Source organism: Schistocerca cancellata, chromosome 1 (genome assembly GCF_023864275.1).
Source record: "Schistocerca cancellata isolate TAMUIC-IGC-003103 chromosome 1, iqSchCanc2.1, whole genome shotgun sequence".
NCBI classification, from domain to species: domain Eukaryota; kingdom Metazoa; phylum Arthropoda; class Insecta; order Orthoptera; family Acrididae; genus Schistocerca; species Schistocerca cancellata.
In genome coordinates this window covers 207,943,602-207,966,296 of record NC_064626.1, presented here as the reverse complement: position 1 = coordinate 207,966,296, position 22,695 = coordinate 207,943,602, and the positions used below count along the sequence as shown (strand labels likewise).

The window sequence follows — 22,695 nt, the reverse complement described above, 5'->3', positions numbered from 1 at the left end:
GATTCTATTGAGCTCAATTATGTTAACAAGTTTGTTAGTGAAACTAACAAAACCAGTGAAGTTAATTTTGCATTTTGTGCTTGGAGTGAATTAAATACACACAGCAATTTACATTTACTGACAAGAATTACGTTGACAAACAAATGTGGAAAAGCACTTAGCTGATGCATTTCAGTCCCTTTAATGTAATTTATTGCAGTATTGTGCTTAATGAGCACAGTCACAACTCACATGAGAGGTCTCTGCAAAAAATCCCTCTCAATATTTCTTTGGCCTAAGACACTGGTCATGCTCTCTTCTTCCAGTTCTCTAGTGAACTGTGGTGGTGGTGATGCTGGAATGTTCCGTGGGGTATCGAGGCTCTCGAGACATTCTGGACTAGTGTGCCCAAGATATTGTAGAAGCTGCAATGAAAAACATCAAAAGCTTTACTTGATCAAATTCTCATTCATACCATAAGAATGTACTTTGTTAGTCTATCACTCACAATTGCTTCTCATAATTGTTGCTATTAAGCACAAGAAGGGTAGACTCAAGCAATGGAAAATCCAGGACAGAATGTCACAATAATATGAAAAGGAAAGTTTCTACTCACCATACAGCGGAGATGCTGAGTCATAGGTAGGTACAACAAAAAGACTGTCACAAATAAGTTTTCGGCCAATAAGGACTTCGCCAAAAATAGACAACACACACAAATGCAACTCACACACACATATGACTGCAGTCTCTGGAATCTGAAGCCACACTGCGAGCAGAATAAGGAGGAGGCTGGGGCAGGGAGGGGGAGGGATAGTAAGGTAGAGATCGCAGACACTGAAGTTTGCTGCTGGGGGGTATGCATGGACAAGGTGGAGAGAGGGTAGGGCAGTTATGTGTAGCTGGGAGGTTAGACAGTGGGCAGGGGAGGGGGGGGGGGTATTGGAAAAGGTGAGAAGTCTAAAGATTGGGTGCGATGGTGGAATGAGGGTTGTGCAGTGCTGGAATGGGAACAGGGAAGGGGCTGGATGGATGAGGACAATGACTAATGAAGGTTGAGGCCAGTAGGATTATGGGAACATAGGATAGATTGCAGAGAAAGTTCCCACCTACGCAATTCAGAAAAGTAGTTGTTGGTGGGAAGGATCCATATGGCACAGGCTGTGAAGCAGTCATTGAAATGAAGGATGTCATGTTTGGCAGCGCGCTGAGCAACAGGGTGGTCCACTTGTTTCTTTGACACAGTTTGTTGCTAGTCATTCATGTGAACAGACAGCTTGTTGGTTGTCATGCCCACACAGAATGCAACACAGTGGTTGCAGCTTAGCTTGTAGATCACATGACCCGTTTCACAGGTAGCCCTGCTTTTGATGGATAGGTGATGTTTGTGACCAGACTGGAGTAGGTGGTGGTGGTGGTGGTGGTGGTGGTGGTGGTGGGAAGATATATGGGATAGGTCTTGCATCTAGATCTATTACAGGGATATGAGCCATGAGGTACGGGGTTGCGTGCAGGGGTTGTGTAGGGATGGATTAGTATATTGTGTAGCTTCAGTGGACAGCAGAATACCACTGTGGGAAGGTTAGAAAGGAAAGTGGGCAGGACATTTCTCATTTCAGGGCATGACAAGAGGTAGTTGAAATCCTGATGGAGAATGTCATTCAGTTGCTCCAGTCCTGGGTGTTCTGTCTAACCTCCGGAATGCACAAAGCTGCCCTACCTTTTCTCCCTCTCGTCCCTGCGTGCTCCCCAGCAACACTTCACTGTCTGCCACCTCTACCTCACTAACCCTCCCTCTCCCTGTCCCAGCCTCCTCCTTAGCCCCACTCAGTTGCCACTCCCATCATGCACTGGTGTTGCTGCTCGAAGTGTGGATTCAGATACCAGAGACTGCAGCCATATGTGTATGTGAGTTGCATTTGTGTTTGTGTTTGTGTTTGTGTGTGTGTGTGTGTGTGTGTGTGTGTGTGTGTGTGTGCACACGTGCATGTTTTTATGGTCTATTTTTGACAAAGGACTTACTGGCCAAAAGCTTATTTGTGAGACAGTGTTTTTGTTGTGCCTATTTGCGACTCAGCATCTCTGCTGTATGGTGAGTAGCAACTTTCCTTTTCACAATATTGGCACAAGAAGACTGTACAACAAACAAAATGAACTTACAAACTTATATTGAAAATGCTAAAGAGAAAATCATATGTATGTAAAGTGAAATCAGATTTGTCCCACAATTTTGCTATACTCCAAGTGGAAAGATCGAGTTCTATGGAGAGGTAGTACAGTTTTACGATGAACAGGGAAGATGTCGGGTGGATGGAGAAAGAGTTGAAAGCACAGTAATTATTTGCAGTGCCATACTCAAATCACACCAGAGTCCTCAGGTTTTGAGGATGGGGGAGTCACAATTAGTGGTTTCTGATTTTTGTGACTGTTTCAATTGAAAATTCCTTCATCTGCATTTTTTTTATAGAACTAGAAACAAACTTCATAGTCTTAGGTCCACCACACATAGGAATTTAATGCTGAAACGTGTGCAGTTAATGTGGTATGCAAATGGAGAGTTTTATGCCAATGGATTAGAACCTAGTTCTGACCATCATAATCCCTCAGGCCTTCTAGAAAGATGACCAGTTTCCAGGCATATTACAATTTATTGACTTTCTCTCTCATCTTCCATGATGACTTTCTGACAAAGTGAACTATGACTCTTAGTGAATTGTTGAGGTGTTTAAGGTAAGGCTCTAAAATGAGTATCCATTATGCACAGGAGATTGGTTGAAGAAAAATGTAAGCAGTAGTAGGATTATCATATGTACTGGAAAGATTGATCTGACAGTAAGGTTAATATGCTGGAGGAGAATGAACAGCTAATGTTGTTTGTTTCTGGTGCTGAGAGGGACTGTGACAAAAAGGCTGCCACATTGTCACTGTTCTCCTAACACACTGCTCTGTCAAATGATGAAATAACATGAAAATTTGAAAAATTTTCATGAAAGAATTGGCTGACATTATCGCAGTAAATATTGTCACTATAAGAAATAATTTTATCAGAATTAATAACGTAATCCCGTTGCCCAAACATTTTAATAATGACACTGAAAGGTTTACATTTCTTTCCAAAAACCAAAAAGAAATCTTTAAGGTGTGTGTCAACTTTTTTTCTGTATTTTTTAAATGATGAACAGTGATACAAAATTAATTTGCAGCAGTCTATAAAAAAGTCAGCTGTAATCAGGAATAATTTCACCACAGTTTTGAAGTCCTCTGCAGTTTTTCTTGACCTTTGCTACAATTAAGCTTGACACACTTTGAACTTCGGCTTTTCAACTTCAATACTACATTCTGTCACTTACGTCATCCAAATTATCCATATCATCAGCACCATCTTCCCAAGTAGGTAACTGATGAGGTGGACGGTGGCGTAAAGTGTGCTGTGGTGGAGAACTTATAACAAGACTAGACAACATTTCAGGATGAACTGAATTTCCCCACTGTGCACTGGATTCGGTACCTGCATGAACACAAACACAGTTTACAGAAATTGCTGCTAATGTAATATTTCAGGTTTATAATCCTAGATGAAAGATTACTTCACACTGAACCTCATCGCATACCATCAAGGAGTACATGTTCTGCAGATAATTTTCCATAGTAACATTTTATCTCCACAATTATAATTCCAGATCACACTCTAACTTATATACTGTGTTAAATCTTCAGTGATCAACAGGTATTAGAGTTAATTATGCAAGACGACGTGATAATAAAAAAGAAACAAAATGCAAATTTAAAAAACTTAGACGAATCTGACTGGTATGATACGGCTAAATCTCTATAATGATACACAAGTTTCCTTCAGTTGACTATAGTATTCTTCTCACACAAATTCTGAAACTAGACACACACATAAAAAAATTTTCATGTAATAAGAGAAACAAATAATAAAACTGGAACTTCATTTAATTTAAGAAATATATTAATCCTTACTGATTTTTTTTAAGGAAACGATATGCTGCATCAAGATACATCATCAATCATGAAAACCAACCATAAATTAGTTAGCCTTTAATTTTCTTATGTCAAATGGATGGCTTTCGAATAGGGGCTCAAAGACAAGATCAGCAGCAGTTATGTGAGTATATAATGAATAAAAACAGTTAAAACTGTTCAACAAAATTACGTGTATATTAGAAACTTCCAATCACATAAATGCAAACTTTTTATAGTCTGAAACATATTCAACTATCACACATAAACAGACATTGAAAATAATATTTAGGATGCAGACTGAAAAATTACCATGACTTTCCTCTCAAAAGAAATAAAAATAAGCTGAAGAACACGCACACAAACAACATTACCAGTTTACAACTATACGAAAATTATCTACTTCTCTTACCTTGCTCCACTATACTAAAATCTGCAGTCCTCTCATAATCTGGAGAGCAGTACAAGATTGACGCATCCCAGCTGGCCTTACCAGCAAGATCGCGTAAAATGACGCGCACCTGGGAGAGAGCAGTACGGAGGCCAGCCGTCACTCCCCCACCAGGGACATCTAGAGTAGGAAGCTCGACCAGCGAGACTAGCAAACGGCTACTTAACACAAACAACTGAAAAACAACAATATTAATGATTGTAAGTAACAGAATTTTTGTTGGACAGTGTAGATTTTAAAGTGAACAGTATGAATTAATCAATAAAATATTTTACCAATTAATCAATAAAATATTTTACCTACATGGTTATAGGATGCCATGCAGCTAAAATAACAGGGCAAATCTAGTTATCTGCCACTTAGATATCTCACTGGTTACTTACTACATCTAAGAAATGTTGAAAATTCACAACCATATTAACTAATAGTTTAAGAGAGCTAGTCTGAACCAATATGAACAACACACTTTCAAATAAAAGATGCTCTTGTCCTAAGTGGTTGTCAAAGTTGTATGCTTTTTTATATTCCAGAAAATAATAAAATCTGAAAATATTTTTTCTGATACAGGGTTTCGAGACTAGCATTTCTAGACAAAACAAAAATCAGCTAACGCCAATCAAGTAACAGGAGAAACCACAAAAGTCATATGAAACACCAAAAAATACCAACCAACTGTACAGAAGGTTATCATTCACTTTCAGTTGGATGGTGTTAGTGCGAGGAGCACAGACGTCCTAATGTTAAAGTGTCGATGTGCAAGTATATTTCATACAACAATTTTTTAAAATTCTTTACTGTTCTTTAAATTTATACTGTTATATTAATATGGCAAACTACAGTGCTTTTTGAACTAGATATGGATTGGAACAGAATTCCGATCCTGATGGAAATATGTATGATGTATGAAGGACATTGCAGAGTACAAACAATGCTGCAAAGGAAAAACACAGGCACTGCAATATAGTGTTCCATGCCGAGACACGGCTGTGACAATAATTACATGTCTCTTCCTGTGTGGGAATAACAGCAATTGTGAGAGAAAAGGGTGTTGCATCAGTCCTGGAGACCAGCTTAGATGGCCGAGGTGGTTAAGGTGACGGTTCGTGTAGAGTAGGAAATCTGAGTTCAAATCCAGGTCCAACAAAAATTTTCATTGTCATTGTATAGCTGGAGTCTCATCATATTCACAATTGTGAATACATTTCTTGTATATAAATTTTATTAGCCTAAGAAGTGTTTTGAATGTTGTTTCAAATTAATAACACCAGAAAGCCTCAAAAAATGACATGTTTAACAATGCCGAAGGAAGGAAATAAACTTTTTAGTGAAATGGATATTTTCCTCACACTACTTATTTTCAACCGACATTGTACTATTTTCCCCAATTACAAATAATTTTTTTTAAAATTATTATAAGAGTGCAGATTTTGTCATTTTTGGCTTATGTATGAATTCTGTATTAAAAAATGAATATCTTTCATCTGGAGAAACCAGTTAAATGCAGTTCTCACTAACAGAAGTTAAACAGATGTCGCAGAAATCTGTTATGTGCATAGCTGAATATTTTATACAGCAAAAATCATTTAGGTGTACTTAAATGATTTTTCCTGCACTTCGTAGTGCAATGGTCAAGCATAGTGCTGAAGACAATGGTCTTGACTCTGATTGTTCTGTCAAGGATCCTGACTATGAACCACGTTCTGGTGATAGAGAGAGTAGAGACCTCACAATTAAAGAAAAAGGTACTGTAAAACAGAATAACAGTGGTAAACAATCAAAATGGATGGAAGAAGAATAGAATTAAAAAGTATAAAACTGAATCTTTAACCAAAGCTAGTTAACTACAAAAAATTTAGATACAACTACAACAAACATTTCTCAGATGAAATGAGGTACTCCTTTTCTAGAAGCTTCTGGGACTGTGATTATACAAGACAGAAATATTTTATTCTTGGTTACACAGTGAGTTTAACTCCAGCAGAAAGATGAAATACTGAGCCACCACTGAAGTAAGATAAGGATTCTAAGATTTACTACTTAAATAAAGACAATGACAAAGTCAGCATATGTAAGAAATCTTAATTAAAACTTTATGTATTTCAGCTGATGTAACTGATACTGGATGGAAATGGAAAGATGAAAGTGGACTTTTCATAGGAAGCGACAAGAGAGGCAAAAGATTTGTACATAATAAAACTAAACCAGATGATATGCAGATAGTTATAAAACATATAGGAAAGTTTTCTGCAATGGAGTCCCACTACTCAAGGGAATCCACAAAACGATTATTCTTAAACCCCAAAATAAGTAGATCTAAAAGGTACAGTCTGTGCAAGGAAGAATGTAAGGATTTCAAATCAGCTTGGTCATGGGACACTTACCAGATGGGATGAGAAGGAAACACTCATCCTGTCTGGTAAGTCTCCACTGACCTGGGGTTCTGGGTGACTTTTCCATACCCTACCACTTTTCCTAAACCTCTCCAGTTCCTTTCCCTTCACCCCTCTTCCTTTCCCTTCAACCCTTCTGCCGGAAGGATGAGCTACTGGCTCCAAAAGCTTGCATAGGTAACCTAAACCTCTCCAGTTCCTTTCCCTTCACCCCTCTTCCTTTCCCTTCAACCCTTCTGCCGGAAGGATGAGCTACTGGCTCCAAAAGCTTGCATAGGTAAAACCTTTTTTATGTGTGTGTTGTCCTGCTGCCACTTGGCATGTAGTTTTTTTGTCTATCCAATCACATTATATTGTCAAAATCTGATTAATTTCGTTGTTATAGCATCAGTTGTTTTCTTTGTGTCAACTTACTACTGTTTTATAACTACAACCACATAAATTCAGCACCTAAGAGAGCTACTATCAGAAATGCACTGACCATGTTCTGACAAAAGATAACAAAGGGGAAAGTAAAAATAACCACCTCAAAAAACTGCATATCTCACCACGAGGTCCTTACTATGAGAACTGATGTAGAAAATGTACTTAACAAAAAAGTGATACGTTTAAACATAAAAAAAATTAATTATGGTAAAGTTCAGAAGGGATTAGGGAATGAAATGGGACTCAATATACAACACAGCTTATCTAACTGATAAACGGGACAATTTCTATGCACCCCTTCATTAAAAGAACTAACTAAAGCTATAAATCATGAAACTGAGTATTTCCCTCCTGAAATCATTGAAATGAGAGATAACATGAAAGATTGTCACATATTCTTTATAACAATAGAGACTTAATTAAAATATTTTTTAACAGAACACAAGCTTCTCAGAAACATGTACAGAGATTCCTTGACTAATCTTAAAGCTCAGAAATACAACTGTCAAGTCCAGCTGTGTTAGTAAAACAGCCTGGAGAATAATGTGTCAAGAGTGTGAGAGACAGCAGTATCATGAACAGACCAGAATAAGGTTAAAAGACAATGATGAAATAATAAATGACCCGAAAGATCAGTACAACTGGTACAAATGAAATGTACGACTGGCCACCCAGTTTTAATGAGCAGCAGCAACTTTTAAACGTGAAATTTTAAACACTAATGGAAATTTATGGACAGAAAAATAGGTAAAATATGGGAAATGCCCACCTTACATGAAAAAGGGCAAGTGTTCGAAAGGTAGTGTTAACTATTTTCTATTACATGTTTCTGTGTGCCACCCAATCCTCTATAGGTGTTTGTCTTACCTTTAATTTACGTAAATCTTAAACAAGCTGTATAAAGGAGAAAAGCAACAGGCACTTTCCTTGATATGAGTAAAGCATTTGATACTGTGAAACATATCATTTTCGAATGCAAGAACCAGTTTACTGTTAGAAACATTTTCGCATTTAACGTCATAATTTTACTAAAATTTTCACATTTAAAGTCATATAATTTAACTAAATTAGAAAAATGTGGGCTGAGAGGAGCAGCCTTACAACTGCTCAGCTTCTATTTGCAAAGACAGGAAACCATGCCTTAAAGTAACTTACAAAAAGAATGAATAGCTTCTAACAACTAAATTAACCTACAGGGTACTTTAAAGCGGTTTGCCTAAAGGAAGTATATTACAATATTTTCTGTTCCTAGTGTATGGTAATGATTCAATGGAATCCAAAAACTGAAAGCTGTAAGTTATGTGGATGACACATCCTTTACCTTCTAGGACAATGATAAGCAAATTGCTGCCTTCAGCAGTAAAATCATTTCCTGCAAATAAGGTACTTTAAATACAGGAACAACAGTGGAATGCAATGACTACTTTGCTGTAATCTAACTACAAATGTTATTCCATTTACACTTCCATTGGCACTTAGCTACATAAATATGAATCTCTGAATATTATTGTGGATGAACATCTCTCACGGAAAGAACATAAGTAGTATATTCATCATAGTTCGGGACCAAAGAGCATTTTCAAGTAAAAATTATAGGTTGCAAACCTACATTTTTAATTTAGCTGTTTTTCTCAACCAGAAAAATCTCATTTGCCAATATTGAAGAAAAAGAAACTCTTATTTTCTCATTCAAAAATTTTCAAATCTAATAAATTTTGTTCTTTATAAATAATAACCCAAAAATCTCATTTGCCAATGCCAATGTGTGTGTGTATATATATATATATATATATATATATATATATATATATATATATATATATAAAAAGAAAGATGATGAGACTTACCAAACAAAAGCGCTGGCAGGTCGATAGACACACAAACATACACACAAAATTCTAACTTCCGCAACCAACGGTTGTTTGGTAAGTCTCATCATCTTTCTTTTTAGATATATTTTTCCTACGTGGAATGTTTCCCTCTATTATATATATATATATATATATATATATATATATATATATATATATATATATATATATATTGATGAGACTTACCAAGCAAAAGCGCTGGCAGGTCTATAGACACACAAACAAACACAAACATACACACAAAATTCTAGCTTTCGCAACCAACGGTTGCCTCATCAGGAAAGAGGGAAGGAGAGGGAAAGACGAAAGGATTTGGGTTTTAAGGGAGAGGGTAAGGAGTCATTCCAATCCCGGGAAAGGAAAGGTATACACTCGCGCGCACACACACACACACATATCCATCCACACATATACAGGCACAAGCAGACATTTGTAAAGGCAAAGAGTTTGGGCAGGGATGTCAGTCGAGGCGGAAGTACAGAGGCAAAGATGTTGTTGAAAGACAGGTGAGGTATGAGCGGCGGCAAATTGAAATTAGAAATTAGCGGAGATTGAGGCCTGGCAGATAGCGAGAAGAGAGGATATGCTGCAGGGCAAGTTCCCATCTCCGGAGTTCTGACAGGTTGGTGTTAGTGGGAAGTATCCAGATAACCTGGACGGTGTAACACTGTGCCAAGAAGTGCTGGCCGTGCACCAAGGCATGTTTAGCCACAGGGTGATGCTCATTACCAACAAACACTGTCTGCCTGTGTCCATTCATGCGAATGGACAGTTTGTTGCTGGTCATTCCCACATATAAGGCTTCACAGTGCAGGGAGGTCAGCTGGTAAATCACGTGGGTGCTTTCACACATGGCTCTGCCTTTGATCGTGTACATCTTCCGGGTTACAGGACTGGAGTAGGTGGTGGTGGGAGGGTGCATGGGACAGGTTTTACACCGGGGGCGGTTACAAGGGTAAGAGCCAGAGGGTAGGCAAGGTGGTTTGGGGATTTCATAGGGATGAACCAAGAGGTTACGAAGGTTAGGTGGACGGCGGAAAGACACTCAGGTGGAGTGGGGAGGATTTCATGTCGGATGGATCTCATTTCAGGGCAGGATTTGAGGAAGTCGTATCCCTGCTGGAGAGCCACATTCAGAATCTGATCCAGTCCCGGAAAGTATCCTGTCACAAGTGGGGCACTTTTGGGGTTCTTCTGTGGGAGGTTCTGGGTTTGAGGAGATGAGGAAGTGGCTCTGGTTATTTGCTTCTGTACCAGGTCGGGAGCGTAGTTACGGGATGCGAAAGCTGTTTTCAGGTTGTTGGTGTAATGGTTCAAGGATTCCGGACTGGAGCAGATTCGTTTGCCACGAAGACCTAGGCTGTAGGGAAGGGACCGTTTGATGTGGAATGGGTGGCAGCTGTCATAATGGAGGTACTGTTGCTTGTTGGTGGGTTTGATGTGGATGGACGTGTGAAGCTGGCCATTGGACAGGTGGAGGTCAACGTCAAGGAAAGTGGCGTGGGATTTAGAGTAGAACCAGGTGTATCTGATGGAACCAAAGGAGTTGAGGCTGGAGAGGAAATTCTGGAGTCCTTCTTCACTGTGAGTTCAGATCATGAAAATGTCATCAATAAATCTGTACCAAACTTTGAGTTGGCAGGCCTGGGTAACCAAGAAGGCTTCCTCTAAGCGACCCATGAATAGGTTGGGGTCATCCTGGTACCCATGGCTGTTCCCTTTAATTGTTGGTATGTCTGGCCTTCGAAAGTGAAGAAGTTGTGGGTCAGGATGAAGCTGGCTAAGGTAATGAGGAAAGAGGTTTTAGGTAGGGTGGCAGGTGATCGGCGTGAAAGGAAGTGCTCCATCGCAGCAAGGCCCTGGACATGCGGAAAATTTGTGTATAAGGAAGTGGCATCAATGGTTACAAGGATGGTTTCCGGGGGCAACAGACTGGGTAGGGATTCCAGGCGTTCGAGAAAGTGGTTGGTGTCTTTGATGAAGGATGGGAGACTGCATGTAATGGGTTGAAGGTGTTGATCTACGTGGGCAGAGATGCGTTCTGTGGGGGCTTGGTAACCAGCTACAATGGGACAGCCGGGATGATTGGGTTTGTGAATTTTAGGAAGAAGGTAGAAGGTAGGGGTGCGGGGTGTTGGTGGGGTCAGGAGGTTGATGGAGTCAGGTGAAAGGTTTTGTAGGGGGCCTAAGGTTCTGAGGATTCCTTGAAGCTCCGCCTGGACATCAGGAATGGGATTACCATGGCAAACTTTGTAAGTAGTGTTGTCTGAAAGCTGACACAGTCCCTCAGCCACGTACTCCCGACGATCAAGTACCACAGTCGTGGAACCCTTGTCCGCCGGAAGAATGATGATGGATTGGTCAGCCTTCAGATCTGGATAGCCTGGGCTTCAGCAGTGGTGATGTTGGGAGTAGGATTAAGGTTTTTTAAGCAGGATTGAGAGGCAAGGCTGGAAGTCAGAAATTCCTGGAAGGTTAGGAGAGGGTGATTTTGAGGAAGAGGAGGTGGGTCCCGCTCCTACCCTTGTAACTGCCCCCGGTGTAAAACCTGTCCCATGCACCCTCCCACCACCACCTACTCCAGTCCTGTAACCCAGAAGGTGTAAACGATCAAAGGCAGAGCCACGTGTGAAAGCACCCACGTGATTTACCAGCTGACCTGCCTGCACTGTGAAGCCTTCTATGTGGGAATGACCAGCAACAAACTGTCCATTCGCATGAATGGACACAGGCAGACAGTGTTTGTTGGTAATGAGGATCACCCTGTGGCTAAACATGCCTTGGTGCACGGCCAGCACTTCTTGGCACAGTGTTACACCGTCCGGGTTATCTGGATACTTCCCACTAACACCAACCTGTCAGAACTCCGGAGATGGGAACTTACCCTTCAGCATATCCTCTCTTCTCGCTATCCACCAGGCCTCAATCTCCGCTAATTTCTAATTTCAATTTGCCGCCGCTCATACCTCACCTGTCTTTCAACATCATCTTTGCCTCTGTACTTCCGCCCCGACTGACATCTCTGCCCAAACTCTTTACCTTTACAAATGTCTGCTTGTGTCTGTGTATATGCGGATGGATATGTGTGTGTGTGCGCGAGTGTATACCTGTCCTTTTTCCCCCTAAGGTAAGTCTTTCCGCTCCCGGGATTGGAATGACTCCTTACCCTCTCCCTTAAAACCCACATCCTTTCGTCTTTCCCTCTCCTTCCCTCTTTCCTGACGAAGCAGCCGTTGGTTGCGAAAGCTAGAATTTTGTGTGTATGTTTGTGTGTTTATCGACCTGCCAGCGCTTTTGTTTGGTAAGTCTCACATCTTATATATATATATATATATATATATATATATATATATATATATATATATATATATATATATGGTCTTTAAATATGTCTGCTTGTGTCTGTATATGTGTGGATGGAAATGTGTGTGTGTGCGAGTGTATACCCGTCCTTTTTTCCCCCTAAGGTAAGTCTTTCCGCTCCCGGGACTGGAATGACTCCTTACCCTCTCCCTTAAAACCCACATCCTTTCGTCTTTCCCTCTCCTTCCCTCTTTCCTGATGAGGCAACAGTTTGTTGCCAAAGCTTGAATTTTGTGTGTATGTTTGTGTGTCTGTCGACCTGCCAGCACTTTCATTTGGTAAGTCACATCATCTTTGTTTTTAGATATATTTTTCCTTCGTGGAATGTTTCCTTCTATTATATATATATATATATATATATATATATATATATATATATATATATATATATACACACACACACACACACACACACACACACACACACACACACACACACTCTCCTGGAAATGGAAAAAAGAACACATTGACACCGGTGTGTCAGACCCACCATACTTGCTCCGGACACTGCGGGGGGCTGTACAAGCAATGATCACACGCACGCCACAGCGGACACACCAGGAACCGCGGTGTTGGCCGTCGAATGGCGCTAGCTGCGCAGCATTTGTGCACCGCCACCGTCAGTGTCAGCCAGTTTGCCGTGGCATACGGAGCTCCATCGCAGTCTTTAACACTGGTAGCATGCCGCGTCAGCGTGGACGTGAACCGTATGTGCAGTTGACAGACTTTGAGCGAGGGCGTATAGTGGGCATGTGGGAGGCCGGGTGGACGTACCGCCGAATTGCTCAACACGTGGGGCGTGAGGTCTCCACAGTACATCGATGTTGTCGCCAGTGGTCGGCGGAAGGTGCACGTGCCCATCGACTTGGGACCGGACCGCAGCGACGCACGGATGCACGCCAAGACCGTAGGATCCTACGCAGTGCCGTAGGGGACCGCACCGCCACTTCCCAGCAAATTAGGGACACTGTTGCTCCTGGGGTATCGGCGAGGACCATTCGCAACCGTCTCCATGAAGCTGGGCTATGGTCCCGCACACCATTAGGCCGTCTACCGCTCACGCCCCAACATCGCGCAGCCCGCCTCCAGTGGTGTCGCGACAGGCGTGAATGGAGGGACGAATGGAGACGTGTCGTCTTCAGCGATGAGAGTCGCTTCTGCCTTGGTGCCAATGATGGTCGTATGCGTGTTTGGCGCCGTGCAGGTGAGCGCCACAATCAGGACTGCATACGACCGAGGCACACAGGGCCAACACCCGGCATCATGGTGTGGGGAGCGATCTCCTACACTGGCCGTACACCACTGGTGATCGTCGAGGGGACACTGAATAGTGCACGGTACATCCAAACCGTCATCGAACCCATCGTTCTACCATTCCTAGACCGGCAAGGGAACTTGCTGTTCCAACAGGACAATGCACGTCCGCATGTATCCCGTGCCACCCAACGTGCTCTAGAAGGTGTAAGTCAACTACCCTGGCCAGCAATATCTCCGGATCTGTCCCCCATTGAGCATGTTTGGGGCTGGATGAAGCGTCGTCTCATGTGGTCTGCACGTCCAGCACGAACGCTGGTCCAACTGAGGCGCCAGGTGGAAATGGCATGGCAAGCCGTTCCTCAGGACTACATCCAGCATCTCTACAATCGTCTCCATGGGAGAATAGCAGCCTGCATTGCTGCGAAAGGTGGATATACACTGTACTAGTGCCGACATTGTGCATGCTCTGTTGCCTGTGTCTATGTGCCTGTGGTTCTGTCAGTGTGATCATGTGATGTATCTGACCCCAGGAATGTGTCAATAAAGTTTCCCCTTCTTGGGACAATGAATTCACGGTATATATATATAATAGAGGGAAACATTCCACGTGGGAAAAATATATTTAAAAAGAAAGATGATGAGACTTACCAAACAAAAGCGCTGGCAGGTCGATAGACACACAAACAAACACAAACATACACACAAAATTCTAGCTTTCGCAACCAATGGTTGCCTCGTCAGGAAAGAGGGAAGTTGTCTTTCCTTCTCCTTCCCTCTTTCCTGACGAGGCAACCATTGGTTGCGAAAGCTAGAATTTTGTGTGTATGTTTGTGTGTCTATCGACCTGCCAGCGCTTTGGTTTGGTAAGTCTCATCATCTTTATATATATATATATATATATATATATATATATATATATATATATATATCCAAAAACAAAGATGATGTGACTTACCAAATGAAAGTGCTGGCAGGTCGACAGGCACACAAACGAACACAAACATACACACAAAATTCAAGCTTTCGCAACAAACTGTTGCCTCATCAGGAAAGAGGGAAGGAGAGGGAAAGACGAAAGGATGTGGGTCTTAAGGGAGAGGGTAAGGAGTCATTCCAGTCCCGGGAGCGGAAAGACTTACCTTAGGGGGAAAAAAGGACGGGTATACACTCGCACACACACACATATCCATCCACACATATACAGACACAAGCAGACTGCTTGTGTCTGTATATGTGTGGATGGATATGTGTGTGTGTGCGAGTGTATACCCGTCCTTTTTTCCCCCTAAGGTAAGTCTTTCCGCTCCCGGGACTGGAATGACTCCTTACCCTCTCCCTTAAGACCCACATCCTTTCGTCTTTCCCTCTCCTTCCCTCTTTCCTGATGAGGCAACAGTTTGTTGCGAAAGCTTGAATTTTGTGTGTATGTTTGTGTTCGTTTGTGTGCCTGTCGACCTGCCAGCACTTTCATTTGGTAAGTCACATCATCTTTGTTTTTGGATATATTTTTCCTTCGTGGAATGTTTCCTTCTATTATAACTATATATATATATATATATATATATATATATATATATATATATATATCTAATAGAAGGAAACATTCCACGTAGGAAAAATATACCTAAAAACAAAGATGATGTGACTTACCAAATGAAAGTGCTGGCAGGTCGACAGACACACAAACATACACACAAAATTCAAGCTTTCGCAACAAACTGTTGCCTCATCAGGAAAGAGGGAAGGAGAGGGAAAGACGAAAGGATGTGGGTTTTAAGGGAGAGGGTAAGGAGTCATTCCAGTCCCGGGAGCGGAAAGACTTACCTTAGGGGGAAAAAAGGACGGGTATACACTCGCACACATACACATATCCATCCACACATATACAGACACAAGCAGACATATAAATGATTGAAATATATATATGGAAACATTCTGGAACCTGTTATGAAAAATGAAATTTGTTTCGATGATTATAAAAAAATGTTTAATTAACAAAAATAAAACAATATAGAACAATGAATTTCATTAGACCATTTAAACATGAATTATATACAACTGAATGTAATAATATCATTTTAAGTTGTGATGATGATAAATATGTCTTATAAAATGGAATTAATACATTACCATATGGTCATTATAAGATAAATCCAAATTAAATAAAAGATGATAAAAATGATTTCTTACATGAATTAAACAGTTGCACACAAGGTCACATAAAAAATAAAAATATTATTTATTTTTAATGTTCTTTCATGATACTGTATTTTTTTGAAGTCTTCAAATAAAATTTGCTAACAAATTTTCCCCTAAAACATTCGACTTTTCGACACTCTTTCTTTATTTTCTATATTTTAAACCTAATATTTCATCTTTTGAATGATCACTGTTATGAATATATTTAGAAGAATTTTTATCTTCCTTTCCACAATTCTCACAAACGGATGTTTTAAAATGCCAATTATGAAGAAGTTCTTTTGTTTCTTTCTTTTATAATCTTTACTACCTAATTTTAAGGCAAATTACATCTTGTTATTTTAATTTCTTTATGAATTTCTTTATCTTGATTGCACAATAGACAAATCATTTTATTTTCACTTTTGATTTATAAGGATTCCTTGATTTGGTGGACGAGACCAAACAGCGACGTTAGTCTCATCGGATTAGGGAAGGATGGGGAAGGAAGTAGGCCGTGCCCATTCAGAGGAACGATCTTGACATTTGCCTGAAGCAATTTAAGGAAATTACGGAAAACCTAAATTAGGATGTCCGGACACAGAATTGAACTGTTGCCCTCCCGAATGTGAGTCTAGTGTGCTAACCACTGCACCATCTTGCTCAATCCATTTGGTCCATTTATATGGGAAAAAAATTAACGAAATAAAAAAGTAAAAATATATTAAATCTTTTTGTATGTAAATGGAGTCGCTTGTGGATTTAAAAAATAATAAACTTATTTTAAGTAACAAACAAGTTTTAATAATTACTTTGGAACATTTGATTCTAGAAAAGCTTTCAATGATAATGTTAAAAGTAAATGTATAAAAAGTATAAAGAACTTAATTGTATCAAAAAGTTAACATAACATTCAGATATAAATTTTATTAATGAACCTGGTTTGTATTCTTTAGTTACGAAATCTGAAATGCCTTTAGCAGAAAATATTCATGATTGAGTTTATGAAGAAGTTTTAACATCCATTAGAAAACATGGCAAATATAAAATGAAAGAAAAAATAACTTGAGAAACAGATTTTCACTCTGCAGTAGTGTGCACTGATAAACTTCCTGACAGATTAAAACTGTGTGCTGGACCGAGACTTGAACTCGGGACCTTTGCCTTTCGTGCGCATGTGCTCTACCATCTGAACTACCCATGCATGACTCAAGACCCGTCCTCACAGCTTCAATTCTGCCAGTACCTTGTCTCCTATGTTCCAAACTTCACTCCTGTAAGAAATGATATTGCAGAGACATGGCTTAGCCACAGACTGGGGGATGTTTCCAGAATGAGATTTTCACTCTGCAGCGGAGTGTATGCCGATATGAAACTTCCTGACAGATTAAAACTGTGTACCAGACTGAGACTCAAACTCGGGACCTTTGCCTTTTGCGGGCAAATGCTCTACCATGGTTCACAGAAGAGTTTATGTGAAGTTTGGAAAGTAGGAGACGAGGTAGTGGCAGAATTGAAGCCGTGAGGACGGGTCGTGAGTTGTGCTTGGATAGCTCAGATGGTAGAGCACTTGCCCATGAAAGGCAAAGGTCCCAAGATCGAGTCTTAGCCTCGCACACAGTTTTAATCTGTCAGGAAGTTTCAAAAAATAACTCACTTGGAAAATTTAAGAAAGATCAAAGATGGAATAATAAACCAAATAAATGAAAAAATAAATACATTATTACCACTTTCTGTTCCTCAATTAAGTGATCAAAATGTAAGACCAACTTTTCTTATTTTAAGATTATGTAATTTTAATTGTGAATATTATGTTATTTGAACACAATTAAAAAATGCTCAAAATCAAATAGATATTATCAGAAATAGACATCTAAACTGTGAAGAATTTTTAAGAATTATGTTCTAAATTCAGTGAATTTATATCAACAAATGAAAGAACAGGGTTGCCACAAGTTTCCCCAAGTGAAATTCCCTGATTTCCAGACAAGTTTCAGTATTTTCCCCTGAAAAATTTTGAGTAAAGACAAAAGCTGACAAAAAAAGTAAGGACCTCTGTATTTCTCCCCTGTGTGAGCAAAAATCTTATGTACTAACACCAATATCTTTCATAATGAAATGCTTTTAGATGAAGAAAGCAAGCCCAATGGTATGTGTGTTTCTTTAACACCACTGTTTTTTTTTATTGAAATAAAATAACAACACATTTGTTGACAAAAACATGCATTTCCTTGAACTTGCAAGGCAGATTTAAAATACCTTCACTGTTTTCAGAAACATTAGAGAAATGTACGCCTCTTGAAAGAAGTGTATAAGGCAGGGAAGAGTTGTGTAAGCCAACTCTATAGGTGACCACCAATAAAATTTTGGTAATACTATGTTCTTTAGTGTTGGTTATTACCCAGTTTATTATGTCTTTTTTTTTACACGCATTGTTTGATTTTTCTTTTGAGAAATATATGAGTACATAGTGTATATACTGCCAGTGATTGCCACAATTTTCTTCTTCTTATCATCCATACTTTCCAATATATAAATTACTTTCGAAGTGTCAAAATGTACCAGAAGAAATAAAACGTCTATAAAACACTACACTGTACAATGTACTTGCAGTGAGACAGTTGCAATTCTTGATATCCAATGCCCGCAGTCCTGGGTCATTGGATAAGCCACAAAAATCCACTGCATTATGCCACACACAAACAGACCTGGGCCTGTGGGCAGATCGGCGAGACTAGATCTGACAGGCAGGGCTTGCACATTAGTGAGTAACGATGGGCTTCAGATCAGCAGGCCCAATCCTTGGAGATACCCACTATAATGGCCTGTGGTTTTGGTCCATCATGGAAGTCCACGCATGTGGCCAGTTCTTCACATGCCACAGAAAACATTTTGACGAAACGAGACTGTGGTGATGAACCCATGCACCAGATAACTTACATAAAAGGTCTGAGATCAGTACTAATGAGGATATGTAGCAACTCGCATGATCGGTGAGTTGCAGAAAGGCACACAGAAAAGACAATCACACTCTCACAACTAAATTTTTGGCCACAGCCTTTGCCAGACTACAAGACCACACACACATTCACATAATCACGCAGACACAATTCATGCAAACATGAATGTCACCTCCGGCAGCTGCAGCTACCATCTCTCAGAATCAGATACAAACAAAATCACTCCTCACGACTCTGTGCCTCTCATTGGCAGCTGCTAGGCTAGCGGCAAGAAGTGGTGGCAACACTGACTCAAGCTGAGGGGAGTGGTAGGAAGGGGAGAAGCAGTAGGGATGAGGGAGCGGGGAAGCGGTGCACATACATAGCTGCGTCCAGGCAGTGACGATGCATGACATTTCAGTAAACAAACCATTCCATCTATTGAGACAAAAACAAATTTTTCCAGGTTTTTTTTTTTTTCATATTTCCCCGATTTCCCTGACATGTTTGAAATTCCTTGATTTCCAGAACTTGTGGCAACCCTGAAGAAAATTTAAGAATTGTTTGCCACCGAAATTATTTCAACTTTAGTTGAGTATTCACCAGAATAATTGCGTGAAGATATAAATAAATTAAAAAAACGTTTCTTACAAGATAAAACTAAATTTACAAGTATTTTTTTCGTAGTCAAATTTTTAATAGATTCATAAGAATTTTTATATGCATCTAATAAACAAAATTCATTAGAACCATTAACTCAAATTTAAAATCCTCAAATGATTTTGACATTACATCATTTTTGTTAAATCTTATTTTAACATCAAGATAAACAAGAAACAATAAGCACAATGTTTTAAGCTTTGTTAACAAAGCATATTCCTGGATAATTTTTTTATTAACATTTTAAAAAATACATTACTTTTATTTACCCAAGTGTTGTGTGAATTATGGAAAACTAACCATTTTACGTATCCTTTATCACCTTTCTTATTTAAAACTTTTTTGACCAAATATACAGCTGGAAAATTTGTTTTCAATAGTTCTTGATAATAAAAATTTCATTTTTTGTCATTTAAATCTTTCAGTTCATATATGATTAAATTAAAATGAATAACATCTTCAATTTCAAACATTTCTGTCAACCAATTTGCTGTATATCCTTTTTCAAAAATTCGTTTAAGTTTACTTATTCTAACTTCATCACCAATTTTATATTTAGGTTCAGTATCAAGCAAATTTGTTATGTAAACAGTTTCCAATAAGATTTATTCAGTTTCTTTATTTACATCTTTTGGTCACATTTTTATTGTTTCTCTTTTGTGTTATTATATTCAGTAATTAATTTAGAAACTAAGTCAACCCATTTTTAATTTCTTTGAAGAGCATATTTCTTCCACTTTTTTTTCTTTGTTCAATGCTCTATTAATTTGTTCAACAACAGTTGCTTTTATTTCACAAAAAGCTGAATAATGATTAATGTTAATTTTTTTCATTAATTCTTCAAATTGTTTATTAAATAATTCTCTACCTTCATCTGTTCACAAATTTTTTGGTTTTCTTGACTTGAATGTTTTTTTCAACTGCAATTTTAGCTGTCTTATTTTTATTTGGAACTGCCCAAGCAAATGTTGAAACAACATCTATAACCATTAATAAATATTTATATCCAATATTTATTTTCGAAATTCCTTTCAGATTACCTGACTTCAATTCAACTAAATCATATTGCCGTAAATCATCAATTCCAAAAGAAATTACATTTTTTTTAAATTCTAATTTGTTTATATAATCCATTAATAATTTCTTCACGAATATTTATACTTTCTCCTACAAAATTTTTTTAACGAATTTACTCTTTTAGTTTTACAAATTCAAAGAATTCCTTCAGTTCTTTGTTTTCCATTTTTAGTTGTTAATCTATGAGGGAATGAAAACATGTAGTTAAAAGTTTTTTTTAATTTTTCAGTCATTTATGCAGTTAAAATTTTTCAGTAACCATTCTATGTTGTGAATCATAAGTTAAATTTTTTTTACCATACATAACAACATAAGCAATTGTATCATTTGGAATATTTCCATTGAAGAATGCACATAATTTCATTTTTTTTAGTAGTTAAAACATTCATTCTTGTAGACATATTAATTACATAAATAGGATAATTTTGAATAAAATTGAATGGATTTATATTTACATCATTATTTAACTGGGTTATCCTTTTAAAATAAAAGAATCAAAAGCTTTTAAGAAGTTATTTGTTGGTTAACGATTCCATAATTTTTTGAGGAAAAATTTAATTTCTTCCATTTTTAACAAAGATATTTTGTAATTTAACACAATCGAATAAAGAAGAATCAAGTAATGGATTATTTTTTCAATTAGTTAGGAAAAATAATGAAAATAAAGTAAGGCGTACAGATTCTGTAGAATTATAATAATTAGTAATATCTAATTCAAGATTTTTTTTTCCTTGTACTCCGTCTTCAGGTCACGAGTGGCCTACCGGGACCATCCGACCGCCGTGTCATCTTCAGTCGAGGATGTGGATAGGAGGGGCATAGGGTCAAGCACACCGCTCTCCCGAAATTAAATTACTTGAAGTTTGAGGAAAGAAATAGGAATTCTGGGTTTTTAAGTCTTTCTTGTTGTACTTCAAGTGAATATTCTGGTTCATTTTTCTTGAACTTGAAGTAAAAATCACAGTTAAATCATCTTCAAACACAATTTCTTTATAATCTTTAAAAAATCCACCAAATAATTCTAATGGAAACAGAATGTCATTTTGTTTAGTTTTAAGTTTTCCATTGGTAAGGATATATCCTTCCATATTTAATCCATTTGAAAGGGAAGAAGGGAGGAAGAGATCAAATAAGAGTTGAAGAAGAAATAAAGTAATGTTTGACTGTAGTTAAAATATTATTTCCTTTTTAAATTGTTATAACATAAAATAATTTTTCTTATGTATCGATGCCCAAATATCCGAAATGGCGTCAAATTGAAAGACTTGCACCCAGCGAATGGTCTACCCAACGGGAGGCCCTAGTCACACAACATTTAAATTTTTACCACGATGTGCAGAAAAATCCGATCCATCTCTATTCATTAATTCCATTTCTAAACCAACTATTACATAAGAACCATTGAAGTCAAATTATCATTTTATTGGTTATTGTTATTTCGAAATTTTGAATTATATAAAAAATTGGAATTTTTGTAGGCTGATTTAGTTCATAAATTTGTGGATCACCAAATTCAGAATTAGTTTTAAATTAAGCAACAGTATTACTTTCTCTATGAAAATGATGATTATGTTTAACAAAAATTCCATCAGCCAAATTAAAATTTATATTAATTCAAAGGGAATAATTTTAGTAAAATCTATTAAATCCTAAAGCTTTACCAGCACAAACTTCTTTGTCCATGTATAATTTCAATAACAATTGTGTATAAAATTTTAGCTGCATTTATATGAATATTTCGATTTTTCGAACAAATAAATTTTTGAATCTACATTGACCAACATAAATGTCTCTAACTGCAGTTACAGAGATTATATATGGAAAAAGAAAATTAGGAATGGATTTGAATGTCGATAAAAATGGATGTTGCTTTTTAATCTATGTAAATGAAAAACTTTTCGATTTGCTACATAATGGTAAAAGTGAACCAAAATCATTAAACTTAAACTCATTAATGAGCATTTAAATATTGTTGAACCATTTTAACTGATGTTCACAAAAGAAAGAAAGAGAGAAAATGGGTGGTAATTTGTTTGTTTCATTAACTATTCCTGTTGTGAAAATGATTGTCACTTGGTTCACTTGCTGGTGGAACTGCAGCAATTGCAAATTAAATTATA

At 38.1% G+C, this 22,695-nt stretch overlaps 1 protein-coding gene across 1 annotated transcript in view; it reads right to left on the bottom strand.

The window, feature by feature from the left end:
- Positions 1-22,695, bottom strand: part of LOC126164502 (probable Rho GTPase-activating protein CG5521) — a 289,412-nt gene that overhangs the window by 61,714 nt on the left and 205,003 nt on the right. Inside the window, exons 30-32 of the mRNA XM_049920250.1 lie at positions 4,376-4,589; positions 3,330-3,487; positions 232-404 (exon numbers count right to left, since the gene is read on the bottom strand). Of these exons, the coding sequence (XP_049776207.1) occupies positions 232-404; positions 3,330-3,487; positions 4,376-4,589 (545 nt within the window). The remainder of the gene's footprint in view (positions 1-231; positions 405-3,329; positions 3,488-4,375; positions 4,590-22,695) is intronic.